The sequence below is a fragment of the Aricia agestis genome, chromosome 6, assembly GCF_905147365.1.
Source record: "Aricia agestis chromosome 6, ilAriAges1.1, whole genome shotgun sequence".
Classification (NCBI taxonomy): domain Eukaryota; kingdom Metazoa; phylum Arthropoda; class Insecta; order Lepidoptera; family Lycaenidae; genus Aricia; species Aricia agestis.
In genome coordinates this window covers 16,359,071-16,376,442 of record NC_056411.1, presented here as the reverse complement: position 1 = coordinate 16,376,442, position 17,372 = coordinate 16,359,071, and the positions used below count along the sequence as shown (strand labels likewise).

General features: G+C 37.1%; 3 protein-coding genes across 5 annotated transcripts in view; 1 reads left to right on the top strand and 2 right to left on the bottom strand.

Annotated features, from left to right (window-relative positions):
• The first annotated feature begins 59 nt into the window (after window positions 1-59).
• Window positions 60-5,447, top strand: LOC121727945 (beta-chimaerin). The gene is made up of 8 exons (XM_042116025.1): window positions 60-190; window positions 278-479; window positions 655-882; window positions 1,217-1,434; window positions 2,571-2,822; window positions 3,088-3,219; window positions 4,515-4,620; window positions 4,851-5,447. Exons 1-8 carry the CDS (start codon window positions 157-159, stop codon window positions 5,017-5,019), a joined length of 1,341 nt encoding a protein of 446 aa, XP_041971959.1. The 5' UTR covers window positions 60-156; the 3' UTR covers window positions 5,020-5,447.
• Window positions 5,448-5,509: 62 nt separating this feature from the next.
• On the bottom strand, window positions 5,510-7,326 carry LOC121727946 (N-glycosylase/DNA lyase). 2 transcript variants are annotated; one of them, XM_042116026.1, is made up of 7 exons: window positions 7,135-7,325; window positions 6,580-6,930; window positions 6,376-6,487; window positions 6,062-6,232; window positions 5,790-5,984; window positions 5,698-5,713; window positions 5,510-5,618 (listed from the first exon to the last, which is right to left on the bottom strand). In XM_042116026.1, exons 1-7 carry the CDS (start codon window positions 7,206-7,208, stop codon window positions 5,554-5,556), a joined length of 984 nt encoding a protein of 327 aa, XP_041971960.1. In that variant the 5' UTR covers window positions 7,209-7,325; the 3' UTR covers window positions 5,510-5,553. The 2 variants fall into 2 exon arrangements, with proteins under 2 accessions (XP_041971960.1, XP_041971961.1); XM_042116027.1 differs by lacking the exon at window positions 5,698-5,713 and having other exon boundaries at window positions 5,510-5,634; window positions 7,135-7,326.
• Window positions 7,327-8,929: 1,603 nt separating this feature from the next.
• LOC121727944 (serine protease gd-like) overlaps window positions 8,930-17,372 on the bottom strand; it is a 29,091-nt gene continuing 20,648 nt past the window's right edge. For both annotated transcript variants that reach the window (XM_042116024.1, XM_042116023.1), the window contains exons 2-9: window positions 13,057-13,222; window positions 12,318-12,509; window positions 11,843-12,200; window positions 11,494-11,699; window positions 10,627-10,788; window positions 10,287-10,402; window positions 9,618-9,762; window positions 8,930-9,172 (exon numbers count right to left, since the gene is read on the bottom strand). In XM_042116024.1, coding sequence (XP_041971958.1) covers window positions 8,961-9,172; window positions 9,618-9,762; window positions 10,287-10,402; window positions 10,627-10,788; window positions 11,494-11,699; window positions 11,843-12,200; window positions 12,318-12,509; window positions 13,057-13,222 — 1,557 coding nt within the window. In that variant the 3' untranslated portion in view covers window positions 8,930-8,960. The remainder of the gene's footprint in view (window positions 9,173-9,617; window positions 9,763-10,286; window positions 10,403-10,626; window positions 10,789-11,493; window positions 11,700-11,842; window positions 12,201-12,317; window positions 12,510-13,056; window positions 13,223-17,372) is intronic.

Sequence of the window (17,372 nt, the reverse complement as noted above, 5' to 3'; positions counted from 1 at the left end):
CTTGACAGACGACAGTTGACATCCTTTCTTGATATTTAATTGACATTTGACATAATAAAATTTTTGTTGTGTTTTGGAATTTGGTGAAAGTAAAAAAAAACTTTGTTTGAAAATACAAAATACTCTCAATTTTAGAGAAATCCACTAAAAGCAAATATGGAAAACCTCCGGAATATATGGAAGCCAGAATGTACGTTAAATACATTGAACATAAACTCTTCATACACAAGGAAAAAAGGTTAAACTCTTTAAAATAAATGGTAATTGTTTTTTGCAGTGTATAAAATTCAAATGGAAGCCCCAATACCGAAACCAATAATATGCGAAGACTGTCCGGACAGACCCGACTTCTACGGTAAAGAATATCACGGGATAATGGGTCACAAAGAAGCGACATTGCTGCTGGAATATGAGCCGAATGGAGCGTTTCTAATTAGAAAAGGAAACGTACATAACGATTTCTTCACGTTAACTTGGAGGTATTTTGTTTGCTATATTTTTAGTAACCGGATTCAGTTACTTGAAAAATTTAGTTAAATTTATGATGGTATACAATATTTTCTTATCATAACTTCCTTTGAGAAATCTCCCAAGTTCATAAGGCACCTTCACAATCAAGCTATTAGTAACTTAAAGTTTGCAAACAATTTTCAGATTCAATGACAAAATACATCACTACAAGTTGTACTATGATGGCTCCCACTACATAAAAGAGAAAAGATTTGACTGTATTTACGATCTTGTGGCCGATGGACTTATAACCTGCCACATGGAACTTAAAGCGCATCACATTCTGGAGATGATAAACTCACACACATGTTATACAGAGAGCCCCTATGTTACTCTAAACAGGACCAAGATTAATACTCTAACCAAGATTCAGTAAGTACACAAAAGGTGTCAGGCTCATATTGCGCTCAAACTTTTTTCAAAGACTGACTATGATTAAAATTTTTGGTTTGTATTCTATAGTTATTAAATTTTTTATAATTTGTTGCCCAAGTTTTCTATTTCTACATAGTATAATGTGTTATTTAAAACATGTTTTGCTGAAGTACTTTTCCTGTGTGAATTTGTCCAAATTTATTTACTAGCATATAACTTGCCTTTCTTCTTTAATCATTTGTTTGCTCTTACAATGTGTTTCATGCAATCAAAGTTTTCTCTACATAATTGAATATCACTAATACATCACTAATCAAATCATTTTCTTCAGGAGCTCAGTTATTAAATCAAATCTTGTGAATAACACAGATGAAGAAGTAACCAAAAAGCCAATACTAGATCTGACACCTACCATTGAGGATAGCCCACTGCTGTTTAAGTATACAAAAACTCATAATTTTAAAATTCATACTTTCAAAGGACTAAACTGGTGTGAACTTTGTGCTAATTTTCTGTGGGGCTTCACTGCTCAAGGTGTCAAGTGTGAAGGTATCATTTTCAGCTTTACTTCATTACATTATCTAATAAGTGTCAGATAGTTTTTTTTTTGATGTTTTATTGCTTCTTGACTTTAACATAATTGCAAAAATCCTCTTTAAAATATAACTAGCTATTTGACCGAGCTCCGCTCTGTATTCGATAAAACACAAATAAATTGTTATTTTCTAAAAATGATTCCTAGCTAGATTGATTTATCGCCCCAGAAACCCCCTATATACTAAATTTCATGAAAATCGTTGGAGCCTAACTTTCTGTTAGTTGTAACTTTCTGCCACGCACTGTAAAACTCTGTAAACGGAATGAACTGTCACCAGCAGTATTTCCGGACCCATATGACCTGCAAACCTTCAAGAAAAGAGCGTATTCCCTCTTAAAAGGCCGGCAACGCACCTGCAGCTCTTCTGATGTTGCGAGTGTCCATGGGCGACGGTAGTTGCTTACCATCAGGTGACCCGTTTGCTCGTTTGCCTCCTTATTTAATAATAATAATAAAAAAAGCCGATTCTGAGATTCCAATTATATATATATACAGGGTGTAACAAAAATAATTGATAATACTTTAGGGTGTGTACATGTTCCTTGTAGAGAGTTAACTGTGAAAGTAGCAGCTCTGAAAGACGAAAACATTTTTTCACTTTTGTATGGGCAAGGGCCCGAGTGTCACGAGTTTCCCCATACAAAAGTGAAAAAAAAATTTGGTCTTTCAGCGCTGCACACACCCTAAATTATTATCACTTATTTTTGTTACACCCTGTATATACAAGAATTGCTTGTTTAAAGATATAAGATATGCCTTATTTGACACTTATTACTAGTTTGGTCATTCCATAAACCTCTTTGACATGTTTCTTATGTTGCCACATTGTAAACTTTACTTTTTACTTAGCCATTTTGAAGCCAAAAGCCTGGACCCTCAGTGTTTGGTTAGCATTCAGACTTCTTCTAAGCATATTAGATCCCTTAAAATTTATACAATTAATATATAATAATAATTATTATTAAAGAACAATATTTTTATCTGTTCCAAACTTATTTTTAGTTATATTGTGATCCAACATCCAAGTTACATTATTACATTATATATTATGAATGATTTTTCTTATGTGCTTCATAATTTTTTATAGATTGCGGGTTCATAGCTCACATCAAATGTTCGGAGCGTGTGCCTAACCACTGTGTTCCCGATCTGAAGAAGATAAGAGGAGTGTTTGGTATAGACTTGACAACACTGTTGAACGCACATTCCAGCACTCTACCCTTTGTGGTGCGAAAATGTGTCAATGAGATAGAGACAAGAGGACTAGATTCTGAGGGAATTTACCGAGTATCAGGTTTTGCGGATGAAATTGAAGCTTTGAAGATAGCTTTTGATAAAGGTATATTAAAATATGTTATCTAGGCAGCTCAAAGTTAAGATGGTGCCTAAGGTGCAATGTATGTGATATGTGTAAAACTCTAGCTACCTTGTCAACAAGAGCACTATGTATCCCATTAAGCCGTCACCGTACCATCAATTCTATCTTAAAAGAGCATTGTTTATTAGTTATATTAATTTATCAAACAGACTTAAAATTACAAAATGAAGCACGTAATTTTTTTATGAAATGAATTCCTTTCACAATAATATTTGTTATGTTTCAGATGGTGAAGCAGCAGATCTCAGTTTGTTTAGTAACATTAACGTAATCGCCGGCACGTTGAAACTGTACTTACGACTGCTCCCAGTGCCGCTTATTACATTCGAAGTGCACCCAAAACTCGTCAATGCCATTCGTAAGTTTTATTTTGGAGTAGTAGTTTTTATTTATTTATATTAGTGTAAAGGGGCCTATACATATTATAATCTTATCACACTGGTGAAAGTATACAAATAACGCACTAAAAAGGTAATAACTGATAACAATAGTATTAATGAAAATTTTATTTGGTCGTGGCTGTAATTGGTTGTCAGAAAACTCAAACTCAAAACTCAAAAATTTTTATTCAGAATAAATTTTTTCAAATATTCTCTGAACGTCGGGGCTACACAGATGCCTACCACCGGTTCGGGAACTAACCCGGCGAGAAGAACCGGCGTAAGAAACTCGCACGGGGCCATCTTTTTCTAAAAAGATGGAAAATTACAAAAAATATATTATTATAAAATAACAGTGTCATTATGACTAAATAAAATACAACGAATGTACAATTATTATACATATTATAATGAAACAGCTCTGCAGGGGGCGACCTTATTCCCATGGTGTACTATCATTCATGAAATCAGTAACTTTATAGTACGCTTTGGTACACAAACGTTCTTTAACAACTTTTTTAAATCTATTAATTGAGAGATTTTGAACGCTTTCTGGGATCTTATTATAAAGGCGTATACATTGACCTTTAAAAGAATTTTTGACGTTAGTAAGTCTAGTCACCGGAATTTCAAGCTTATGTTTATTACGAGTATTTCTCCCATGGGTATCACATTTTTTCGTGAATTGATATATATTCTTTTTAACATATAATACATTTGATAGGACATATTGAGAAGCAACAGTTAAGATTCCAGTTTCCTTAAATTTTTCTCTAAGTGAAGTATTACGGGCCAACTTGTAGATTGCCCGCACAGCTCGCTTCTGCAGCACAAAAATTGTATTTATATCTGCAGCATTGCCCCACAGCAAAATGCCGTAGGACATAATACTATGAAAGTAACTAAAATACACTAGACGTGCTGTTGTTTCATCTGAAAATTGTCTAATCTTACTTACTGCATATGCTGCTGAACTGAGTCTGTCGGCCAACCCAGCAATATGAGGGCCCCACTGAAGCTTGGAGTCTAGTGTAATACCTAAAAATACAGCTGTATCCACTAGCTCCATAACATCACCATTTAAAAGCACATTGGTTTCCGTTTGCCTTACATTGGGCAATTTGAATTTAATACATTTTGTTTTTTTACTATTAAGTAAAAGATTATTAACACTAAACCAATGTACAATCTTTGAGAGAGCATTATTTACTTCGTCATAACACGCATTAACAGGGTTTGAAAAGTAAATTTTAATCTATTTACATATTTTCAGAGGCGAAAACAACAGCTCTACAAGTAACAATGTTACGTCAGTGTTTAGATGAGTTGCCGCCAGCACATTTCAACTGCTTACAATACATGGTGCAGCATTTACACAGGTAAATATTTAACTATAGTATAGTTGCATAGTATGGCTTGGCAGGTCCCCATATTTTTGTGTCTGAAAAAATTACATAATATAATCCAGCACTGGAGACTATCTAGCCTAAAACTTATAATAATATAAGTTGATTTGCCTGAATTTGAAAATAATTTTACTTTGTCTATGTCGGTGATTAAAATATTATGGTAGTATAAGTACTATTAAATTTTTGCTATTTATTTTCAGAGTTGCTCAGTATGCTGAAGTAAACAAAATGTCTGCACACAATCTCAGCACGGTGTTCGCCCCAACTCTGGTGGCAACTCCCCCAGCTATCACAGACTTGGCTTTTGAAATACGAGCCCTGCAAGCCCTTATTGAGTTTAGCCCTCAAATATATTATGGCAATAAGTGAACCATGTGATTGTTACAAAAAGTGAGGAAACTTTCCTATAAAAGACAAAAAGATAGTTCATGAGTTATGGTATGAATTGACTGAAGTTATATAGTTTAGCTACCTGTAAAATTTCCTAGCAGAATAGAGTTCTTAAAAATGTCACAGAGAAAATAACTTGTTACTGTGCAATATGATACTTTCTTCAGTTTCATAGATTATGGTATGAATTGACTGAAGTTATATAGTTTAGCTACTTGTAAAATTTCCTAGCAGAATAGAGTTCTTAAAAATGTCATAGAGAAAATAACTTGTTACTGTGCAATATGATACTTTCTTCAGTTTCATAGATGAAGGCTAGGATAGGCAGTATTGTAAAGATAGGGTAAAAGTATTATTAATCAACTAATATCTTTTTAAATGACTGATACTTGTAGGTTTAGAACATAAGGTAAGAACATGTTTTTGTATAATTATACAATTTTTATTTTATACACTTATTATATTTAATAAAACATTTTATTGGACCACAACAATAACAATTATTATTTACCATCATTTCTTCTTTTTCCTTTTAGGTTTCTCTTCAGTTTCTGTATTTGTTTGAAACTTTTTTAAATCTGCACAAAATAGAATCTGCAAAAATAAATATAAAAAATACAAATCAAACAAGCTTAGTCTGTCACTTCCGACTTTAGCCTGCACAGAATAGAATCTGCAAAAATAAAAATAAAAAAATACTGCAACAGTCACAATATTTAAAAAAATGAAAAAAGTAGAAAAAGTTATACCGTATGTGCCCAGCCTGCCTTATCTCCAAAGAGTTGTCTGAAATGGTCACCAATTTCTGTGTACATCTTGTCTGTGACACTTTTCTTGCCTCTCAGATGCGGTAAGTAATTTTGTGCTGCTATTTGATACACATGAGTGTCCACTGGTAAAGATTCTAAATGATTTAAAGACATTAGGCATATACAGTCAGCCACCTAAAATATAATTTTACTAAGATGCGTGGTAAAAACTTAAAATTTAAATTATCTTTACTATAGTTTGAAACTCTTACCTTTGGGCCAATACCACATAATTTTATCAATTCTTGTTTAGCATCTTTGTATTTCATTTCCTTTAAAGTTTCAAACCATTTTTCACCTCCCCATTCTAGAATTTGTGCTGCAGATTTCTGTATGAATTTTGCTCTGTATCCAAAGCCTAAATTTCTTAGAGCTTTGTCAACCTAAAAAACTTAAATTATTACATTTCATTTTAGGGGTTCCGTAGCCAAGTGGCAAAAAATGGAACCCTTATAGATTCGTCATGTCTGTCCGTCCGTATTTAAATAAAGTATTTCCCTTTTATTTTTTTATGATAGAGATTTACCTCTTCAGGAGCTAACTTTTCAACATCTGGAAAAGCATAATAAGTTGTATCTTCATAGTTGCATATTTTCTCACCATAATTTTCACATAACTTTTCGACCATGGATGATATTCTGAAATAAGAATAATAATAAAGGTTCTTGTCACTACAACTAACTATATGTTATTGCTAAAAATAAATACACTAAATAATATAATGCTTTACCTCGAGATGTGATTGTTTTGACTGCAAATAAATGAGAACAGATTCTCAACTGGTTCTTGGTTAAGCATTCTTATTCCGTAAAACTGTTTACAAGCTGACTTAAAAAGTTCATCTTTCTCTGACCATTCTTTATAATATTCATTCAAATTACAGTCTAATCGAAAATAATTATCTAAGACCTTCTTGAAATAAGTTTCATTTGTGATATCACCTTTGTTATTTCTTTTTCTTCCCGTTTGTAATAGTGATCCAATAACATCATATTCTATTGATTTCTCATTTTCCCTTAGCTTCCAGGCTGTTTTAAAAAATACACCTCGCCATTCCTTTAGATCTTCATTATATTTCCATCTAACAAAAGTATAATCAACAGTTCAGTAAACTGTATACATGCCAATGTTTTGATATTTTACAAATTAACAAAATTAAATTTGTGAATAAAAGAAATAGGAAAGTAGTTATACACGGAGAGCAACATTGAATTCTTGAACTTTTTAAGTTTAATAACTTAGATGTACATTTACATAAGTACTACATAAAATAATAAAAACCTACCTGAAACTTTGGCCACCACTTAGCGTACCTAGCAATTGCAGATCTTGTTTGTTGCATAGTTTATTCCAGGACATAATAATTGCATATAATTTTTTTTAAATATATATATAGTTTAAATTATGAAATATTATTTATTTTCAAAATAATCACCGGCAAGCGGCAAAAATGTTGACACCGTTTATTTACACGGTTCTTCTTCTTCTTTTGGCGTAAGCCTACCCATTTAGGAGTTGCCAGCGTCAGAGTTGAGGCGAAAAATGTGAACAGTTATAACTTATAACGTAAACTGATTGCCATGCAGCGGGCACTGGTGATGACTTCATGCGACCATGCAAATACAAGATAAAATAATGAAACAATTTACACGGTTTACACAATTGATATATTTTGACATTACATGACAATTGACATTGACGTATTAGTGACAGCTGCTGCTAGCTAGCTAGCTGCTGATATTTTCTGCGTATTAACTATTGCCAGTGTAAAAATGTATTAATCCTGATTAATCCCTTGTATTAATTTACCGTGGCACGCCCAGCGGCACGCCGCACTAGCCACGGCCCACGGCACTGCTACGTGGCCCATGACTCAAGAGCCAGCGACAGCCAGACTTTCGTCATTTTACAAAAGCTGAAAAAGAAAAAAAAATGAACTTTACTCTTCATCGAATGTCAGGTAGACCTTCTGAACTGGATACCTCCTAAACTCTAAAGTAACCGCGACCGAAACTCCATAGTTGCTGGTCGTTCTTAACTTTCAGCTGTTATAAAATGACGAACATCGGGCTCGTGCTGGCTCTATTGCCATATTAAAAGAAGGGGAAGTAAGTTATCTTCATACGAAGGCACCGCGCGCGGCTTGTATGTGTGCGCCATAGTGTCAAGTGTGCCGTACGTGGCGACGCATGGTACCCGTACCGCCGAGATTTTGTTGTGTGCGGTACGTGGCGACGCATTGATACTATGGCGCACACATACAAGCCGCGCGCGGTGCCTTTGTATGAAGCATAGACTTATTTTTAATATGTATCAAGATAACTTACTTCTCCTCCTTTTACTATGCTATTGCCGATGCCCACTGCCGTAGTGTAAAGGCGTTTTTAAAACTTCTGCATATGAATTGCGATTTTATATTTTTGCTTTTTTATTTTATAAAAATACGAGCTTTTGCCCGCGGCTTCGCTCGCGTTAAGAGGCAAGGGCGTCGCCAGGGTGGGGCAGGGAGGGGCAGCTGCCCCCCCCTAGAGACTCTAAAAAACGTTGCCAAATATAATGCAAAAGCAACGACCACTATAATATTAAAATCTGGTAATAGATGTAAGGCTCGTAGTACAAGTGAAAAGTTTCATGTGCTGTCGACTTTACCTACAATTCATACCTACTTTTCTCATTTATAGAGAGTGAGTAAAGTATGAATTGTAGACTGTAGTAGGTAAAGTCAACTTGCCCCCCCCCTGCGCCATCGGCTGGCGACGCCCTTGTTAAGAGGCATTATTATATACAAACTTTCATCCCCTATTTGAACCCCTTGGGGTTGGAATTTATTAAAATCCTTTCTTAGCGGATGTCTACGTCATAACATCTATCTGCATGCCAAATTTCGGCCCGATCCCTCCAGTGGTTTGGGCTGTGCGTTGATAGATCACTATGTCAATCAGTCAGTCAGTCACCTTTGAGTTTTATATATATAAAAAATATGTTCAAAATTATGTCGATCACCTCTATTTTTTCATCAACTTTTAAGGTTGCGGTAACAGTCGTTACTCCTTAGAGAGAACAAAAAAAGACGTTGGTTATTAAATTAAATATTTATTAAACTACCTAATATTACGTAGCTATGGCAGCTCTTATCCACGGTAAATATTGAGCAGTATCAGTAAACACGATGTAGTCGTTGAGATTGCACGTATCTTCACCGCTTTGAGTCCACAATGATATGGAGACTATGCCACGAAGTCGCCAGCGACCAGTGTTGCTGTCTAGGATATACAGGCCACCGCCTGAGTCTCCCAAACAAGGCCCAGCTCCGTTGCGATCACCTGAAAAACAAAATTCGACATTAATATTTTTTTTTCGAGGTACTTGCAGTTAGTATAATTGTCGTTTTTGCCTTAAAAGTAGCCCTTGTGATTGTCCAAACTACTATATTTTATTTGTATGAAAAGGTAACAAATATGCAGTCTTATCTCGAAAACTGATATGGTTTTAATTAACGAGTCCGATTAGTTTCAAATTGAGCCGCAACACGATCGTGCGCTAGCATAGCTGTCAGGAGTAGGAAAAGCCGTTGAGATCGAATTAGTTCAAAATTGAACTGCAGCACGATTTTGCGCTAGTATATATTGTGTCGAGAGTAGCAAAAGCTTTGAGATCGAGTGATTCTTGATTCGATTCTGATCCTCGGGAACCTAGTAAGGCGTGCGTATTCATATAATATGTCCACTGTGCACAAGTATTATAATAGCAGCAGGATCTGTTACTTACCAGCACAAAGTGTTTTAGAGGATGTCAGCTTGTGGAACTCAAGCTTGCTGGCGCGACAGGTGGTGGTACTAACGATGGGCATACGGACCATGCGCGGCTCTCCCCTACCAGCTGGTCCAGCTTCACTAGCGCCCCAACCGGCGACCTAAAAGAAGTTTAGCTCTATTTATATCCGGCCTATTCCGTAAAGAGATATTAGAGTCAACGAAAACGGCGTGGGAGTTATCTATATAACTCCCATACCGTTTTCGGGGAGCTGTTGGTTTGGGAGCTATTATTCTGCTCTATCTATAGAGATAGATACCGGTTTGGGTGACGGTGGCCAGTTTCAATAAAATCAGGTCAGTTACGCAGGAGTAATTTTAAAGTGCCCAATTGTGTGCACAGTACAACACTCTATTCTTTTACTCTCATTACCCAGTGGGACGGACAACTGACACAACTGGCGAGAGATCTAGCGCAGGACCGACATACCGAATATCTACTGTGTGATTTTAATGATTAAGAATTAAGGCTAACATAGAGGATTAGTTAAACGATCCAAGTCAAACTCCGAAGTCCCAAATGACCCTTGGAAATCGCCTCGGAATTCGGATGGTTAGGTGAGGTTAACGTTTTGGTAAGATTTTGTTTGACATATTTCTGCTACATTATTCAATATCTACTTACCACTCCAGAACTCTCTACAATGGCATTCAGATCGGTGATTCCACTCCAAAGACAAGCCGCTTTTATGTACAGATTGAATTCCACTGGCCTGTCTAGAGTTAGCACCAGAATGTCATCTGAAAATAACTACTTGTTAAAACCTGTGTCGTACTTAAGTAGCAAAGATTCAAATTCCGGGCAGCCGCTTCATAAAAGTAGCTAAGAAACTTTTTTGTGATTAACTTATAAAAGCTGTACTCAAGTGAGGTTTATTAATAAGGATAGCATCTTGAAACACGTTTTAAGCGAGCTCTTAGTGGTAAGAGCCAACTATTTATACGGGCCCTAGTAATTTGCTTACTTGCAAGTGTTGTCGAGTTGTACGATTCGTGTATGTTGGCATTTTCCAAATTCCTTATGACTACAGCCTCATCAGCCCAATCGTCCAAGTTATAAACACCTATTCTAACCACGATGTCTTTGGATGCAGTGTACGAATTCTTCCGATGCATGCAATGGGCCGCTGTAAAATAAAAAGTTTTTGAATTGGCAAAATGTTAAGTTACGTAAAATAAAATAAATAATCGGCCAAGTGCAAGTCGGACTCGCGCATGAAGGATTCCGTACCATTATAGAGCAAAATTAGGCCAAAACTTGTGTTTTTTGTATCTCCCATACAAAAAACACAAGTTAATTTTTTTTATGAAATAAGGGGGCAAACAAGCAAACGGGTCACATGATGGAAAGCAACTTCCGTCGCCCATGGACACTCGCAACATCAGAAGAGCTGCAGGTGCGTTGCCAGCCCTTTAAGAGGGAATAGAGGAGGGCCAGGAAGGGAATAGGGAAGGGTAGGAAAGGGAAAAGGGTAGGAGATTGGGCCTCCGGTAAACTCACTCACTCAGTGAAACACAGCGCAAGCGCTGTTTCACGCTGATTTTCTGTGAGCCCGTGGCGTTTCTCCGGTCGAGCCGGCCCATTCGTGCCGAAGCATGACTCTACCATGTAAAAGGGAGCACCCATTAAATATTAATTTTATTTTGTTTTAGTATTTGTTGTTATAGCGGCAACAGATGTTCACATTAGTCATTATACAATCTGTGAAAATTTCAACTCTCTAGCTATTACCGTTCTTGAGTTACAGCCTGGAGACTTACAGACAACGAAGTCTTAGTAATGGGGTCCCGCCTTTACCCTTTGGATACGGAACCCTAAAAACCATAACTACCTGTCACAACATGGCGGTCAGAGACTAAAGTTCCCGCGCAAATGTAACTCAGCCCCGTATATTTCCTTTTGAATAGCGCCACCAGCCACGGCCACTTGCCCCTCTCGTAGCTCGTCCCGCGGTAGACCAGGGGAACGGAATCCAAGCCATTTTTACCGCAGGTGTCACCAGACGTCCTATCTGACATGGATGGACGAGTCGGCTTTCTGAAACACAAATACATAAATAGTAAATATAATATTATTATATAACGTGCATATCTTAATAAGTAACTTTTAAGAAGGGTAGCAAGTAAGTAAGCAGCAGCCCAGAAACCTTAATTAAAACTTTGCGATTATGGTTGACTTACGGTTTAGGCGTTTCTGGTTCCTCTTGGTACTCTTCAGTTGGTTCTGGCTCTTTGGGCGTAGGTTTTATCGTTGTTGGTTTGTGCGCCGGCTTTTCTCTTGGTGGAGGATTATCGTCTTCTTCCCATTTTTGGGGTGGAGGCCTATCCCAATTGGGAGGAGGTCGGTTCCACTCGTGATGCGGTGGGGGATGTCTGCCCCCCTCTGGTGGTGGCTTCCCATGCCTGTGGGGTGGTCCATGTCTATCCGGTGGGGGCCGCTCCCAATACGGTCCCGAAGGGCCCTCCCAATCTATCTCCGGCGGAGGAGGCTTTTTTGTTGTCGTAATGGGTTCCGCTTCCGCAATTATAATATTGATTTCTGTCAAATCGAAATGGGTAAGTATATTTAATTTTTGTACACAACAAAGTGAGGCCATTTTAAGCTATAGTCCGATTAAAAACAGCTAATAAGAAGCTTTATAGCATTGTATCATACCTTGATCGTCAGGGAATCCCTCTAAAATAAAGGTGGGTGTAGGTTGCGTTGCAGCTGGCTGCACTGGTTGTGGGGCAGCTGGCTTCGCAGGTGCGTTCTGCGCGTGGACCACACTCGGCGCCGAGCCTCCCCGGTAGTACAGTATGTGTTCCAGCGTTATCATCGTCACGTATTGATTGGCTCCTGCTACATCTGGAATTAGCGTGTTTTGTTATTCTATACCCAGCTCCTAGATAAAGGTAACTCGTACTACATGTAAAACTATATTTGTCTATGAAAACTTTAGAGAAACATTGCTTAGTTTAACACCGCATCGTGCAACATTTTAGTTGCTAGCTGGAATATAATAGATCAACTTGAGATCTTTTTATATTTAGATCAAGGTAGCTCAGTCCAAAAAAATAACTGTGTCGAAGATTGATATGTGGCAACTCGCAGCCAACTTGTTTAAATAGGTACGACCTTCAACGAGTAAGTTAGGAAGTCGATTAGAATGGAGTAGATAGGAATAAGGAACCCCACTCCAGTGCTGACCCTTTAGCCAAGATCTTTTCTTTATCGCTTCTTTATAGAATTGCCCATCAAAATGTATGAAATTGACATAAGCGTTCGTTAATATGACGTTGACGTTCAACTCGTCTAATGTCAATTCCATATATTTTGATCGGCGATTCTATAAAGAAGCGACAAAGAAAACGTCTCGGCTTCAAGCTCTGACTGAACGTATTTATCAACATACCTCCCGGGCCATAGCACAGGACCTTGTTGTTGACGGTCAGCGAGGTGATTTTGGGCAGGGGGCTGATGACGGGGAAGTTGACGCGGTAGCTGATGGGGCTGCCGCGGTTGTAGCTCTCCAGCAGCTGCATCTCCACGCCCAGAGGCTCGATGGAACCCACATAGTTCTGGAAATCGAAAAATGACTTTTAAGTGACAACTTCTTTAGATGCTGGGATGGAAAAATCGCTGAAATCGTGTCAATGTTGTTGACACCAGTATAATAAGAATACCGTTACTGGTTTCGGTGACAGTTGCCGCTTTCATTGAAGCCAGGCCAGTTACGCAGGAGTAATTTTATAGTGCCGAAGTGTGTGCGCAGTACACAAGAGCACTCTCTATTCCTATACTCTCATAATCTAGTTAGACGGAAGACCGACACGTCGCACGACTGGATTAAGCGCAGGACCGACTTTTTACTTGTCCATCTGACGCATACAGCATAGATCATCTTACTTGTCAGACAATCAGGTGATCAGCGTGCATTGTCCTAACCAAACTTGAAAATAACATGTTTCCAACGCAGGAGTCGAACCCACGACCTCCAAGTCTCTTGACTTTTCTGACCCTGAGTCACGCTTAAACCACTAGACTACGGAGGCTTTACACACCGGTATGGTTATGGATCAGGCGGCAGGTGCCTCGCGTGTGGGTTTGTCTTTACTTCTATTGGGTCTATTCTAGACAGACTACCTTTTTCAGAAGATCACCTGATAACAAAATATGGTGAACATGATGATAAGACGGTTTTATGTGAATGTGAGCATGGGCTCGGGGTGGGGCAGCTGAGCAGTCAACCTATCCCCCGCGCTTTTTGTTTTGATCGCACTTTCTTTCATGTCGACTAATTTTTTTGTGTAACTTTCTCACGGATATTATGATTGTTGTTACTATAAGAAAAAAAATTTAATTTATAGGCACCTTATAGGTCAGAGCCAGGGTGGGGCAAGCGCCCCATCTTGCCCCAATGTGGCTACGCCCATGTATGTGAGGTATTTTCGCCAATCGAGCAACTTGTCTTTTGTGTTTGGGCTACATGGATTCACAACAATTTATCGTCTTCATCTTAGATCTTATTAGCAGTGCTTCGTACTTGAGTTTTGGTCGAATTGCAAGTCTTTGCAGTCTGCATTTGCAAGTTGTAACAGATTCATAGTTTTTAGGGTTCCGTACCCAAAGGGTAAAAACTCAACCCTATTACTGAGACTTCTATGTCTGTCTGTCCGTCTGTCTGTCTGTTTGTCTCCAGGCTGTTTCTCAAGAACCGCTATACTTCTATACTAAAAACAAAATAAAATTAATATTTAATATTTTTCATACAGAAACGTGATTTTTTTGACCTTTTTTGCTCGTTATCAATAATTAATGGCAACAGGTAGGCACTTGAAATATTCTCAAAATATGTACTCAGTTGTATTTACACTTTTATAATTAATAATAAAATTAAAATAAAATAAATAATAATTAAGGGAGGCTCCCATACAAAAAATACACTTTTCGCATATTTTTGCTCTATAACGGTACGAATTACGGAACCCTACATGCGCGAGTCCAACTCGCACTTGGCCGATTTTTTGCGTTTGTTTGTTGTTTGTGTTTCTAGTGATATCATAAAATTGTGACAGGAGATTTATATAACCTTTTATTTATTTATATTTATTTTGCGCATCACTATACAATCCACGTACTTATAGCTAAGAAACTACGCGGCTTTCCTCAAGATAGAATTTATTACACTAACACCTTGCCCAGCTGTTCTGAATAACTTAAAGGCAACTTAAATGAATAGTTACGATAGAAGACATAATATTGTTAGGACATTAATTTGATTATGGAGATAATATTATAATAATCGGCCAAGTGCGAGTCAGACTCGCGCACGAAGGGTTCCGTACTGTTATACAGCAAAAGTAGGCCAAAAATTGTGTTTTTTGTATGGGAGCCCCCCTTAAATTTTTATGTTATTTAAATGTTATTGAGTGGATTTAAACAACTTGCATTTTTTATATACTTAAGTAATTTTGGTGGAAATTTTTGTTTCCACCAAAATTGGCGATTAGGTGTTTACGGGAAACTGGTACGACAACCACCACCTAGACGAGTTAGCTTGTGACAGAATGAAGTGAATGGCGTATTTTTTATGCTTCAAGAATCAAGGGTATTTTGTAAAAATAATGTATTACACACCCTCTTACTCACATAATTTACCCACCAAAATTGGAATTTGCGAGAAAAATAATCTTAAAAAAAAAAACTACGTGCACTAAAGTTATAGCACATTAACTTAACTATAAACAAACCAAAACTCTACTGATATTCAAAATAACAACATGATATTATTACCACAAGTAAGATAATTTAAGTACACCAAAATTGCATAAAATCGGGGGTTTTGTGATAAAACGGTTTTCTTTCATTTCTGGCTGGAAACTGGTACGACCCAGCCCACAGCCACCTCCTAAACTGGTTAGCGTGTGGCTGAATGAAGTAAATGGCGTATTTTTTAACCGACTTCCAAAAAGGAGGAGGTTATATGTTCGGCTGTGGATATATTTTTTTTTTATTTGTGTATGTTCAACGATTACTCCGCCGTTTGTAAACCGATTTTCGAATTTTTTGTTTTGTTGTATTAGGTTTCACTCTAATTCGGTACCATGTTCACAAAAGTGGTGACCTGATGATGGGATCCATGAGTAATCGAGGGAACTCCTCTAAATTTATATGGAAACATATAGTGATTTTGGTTTTATAAGAAGCATCCAAAGCATATGCTACTAAAACGCAAGATTTTGCACCGAGGTATACTATGGTTCCGAAGATACTAAGAGAACTCCGGATTCCTTATAAATACAAGTTCGCGGGTTTAGGCGCTGTTTTAAGAACTGAAAGCATATGCTACTATTATCTATACTAATATATACTAATACTAATATACTAAAATACTAATACTACTACTATACTAATATACTAATTATACTAATATACTAATATACTAATATACTAATTATACTAATATACTAATTACTAATTTACTAATTTACTAATATTTACTAATTTACTAATAATATTATAAATGCGAAAGTATCTCTGTCTGTCTGTCTGTCTGTCTCGCTTTCACGCCAAAACTACCGAACCGATTGTAATGAAATTTTGTATACAGATAGTCTAAAGACTGAGAAAGGACATAGGCTACTTTTTTACTGGAAAAAAGCGTTGTAAGGGGGTGAAAATGCGTAAATTTGTTCAAATTAAGTTAGTTCCAAAAATTCAAAATAGATGGCGCCGTGCGTCTCTTACATCGCGCTAACGCTTGCCCAGAAGTCGTTCTATAAAATGTGGTATTATCATATAGTGCAAATTATTTTCGATTGTTATTTCTTTTAAACGGTTTAATTTCGTTGACTGATATTATATTGCATAAAAAATCACTTGGAATGTGGGGTGGCCACAACCCCCCGCTCGCAGGGCTAATAACCGCGTGAGTGATCGAGGGTTAAAGCAGCAAGTATATGAAGTTTTTACTCCTAATATTATATCGTCAAGGAAAACGTAGCATGGCAGCGTCATCGTCACATCTTTTAATAACTCGATTGAAATGCCACGTCGATAAAATATATAAACAAGTTTACCGATAACTAGCTGACCCGGCAAACGTCGTTTTGCCATACCTACTTATAAATCTATATTACTATAATAGATATGACGCCCGCAGCTCCGTTACGCTAAAACTCGTTTGTTGCGCGGGAACCGTACAATTTCCCGGGACAAAAAGTATCCTAAGTCCTTTCCAGGGACTCAAAGTATCTCCATGCCAATTTTCAGCAAAACCGGTTTAGCGGTTTGGGCGTGAAGAGGAGGAGAACACAGACGGACAGACAGACACACTTTCGCATTTATAAAATTAGTATGGATTTATAGTAAATATCAATATAAAAAGTAGATAAAAACCTATTCTCGGGCCTAACAAATGTACATACAAAATTTCATTAAAATCGGTTGAGCCATTTTGGAAGAGTTCGCGCACAAACATCGTGACACGAGAATTTTATATATTATATGTATGTCATGTCATTAGACAGTAATTAACCAAATCATTTGTGAAATCATGTCAGAGTACAAAAATTAAAGCCGTTTAAGCATCTGTCGCGCCTCTTACCGAGGTTTCCATAGTGATTTGCGACTACAATTTGGTTACAGACAAACTTTTTAATTGTCCTTACTATTTTGTAACTTAAATTAAATTTTACATTTACTAAGCTTCATAGCTCTATTCGTATT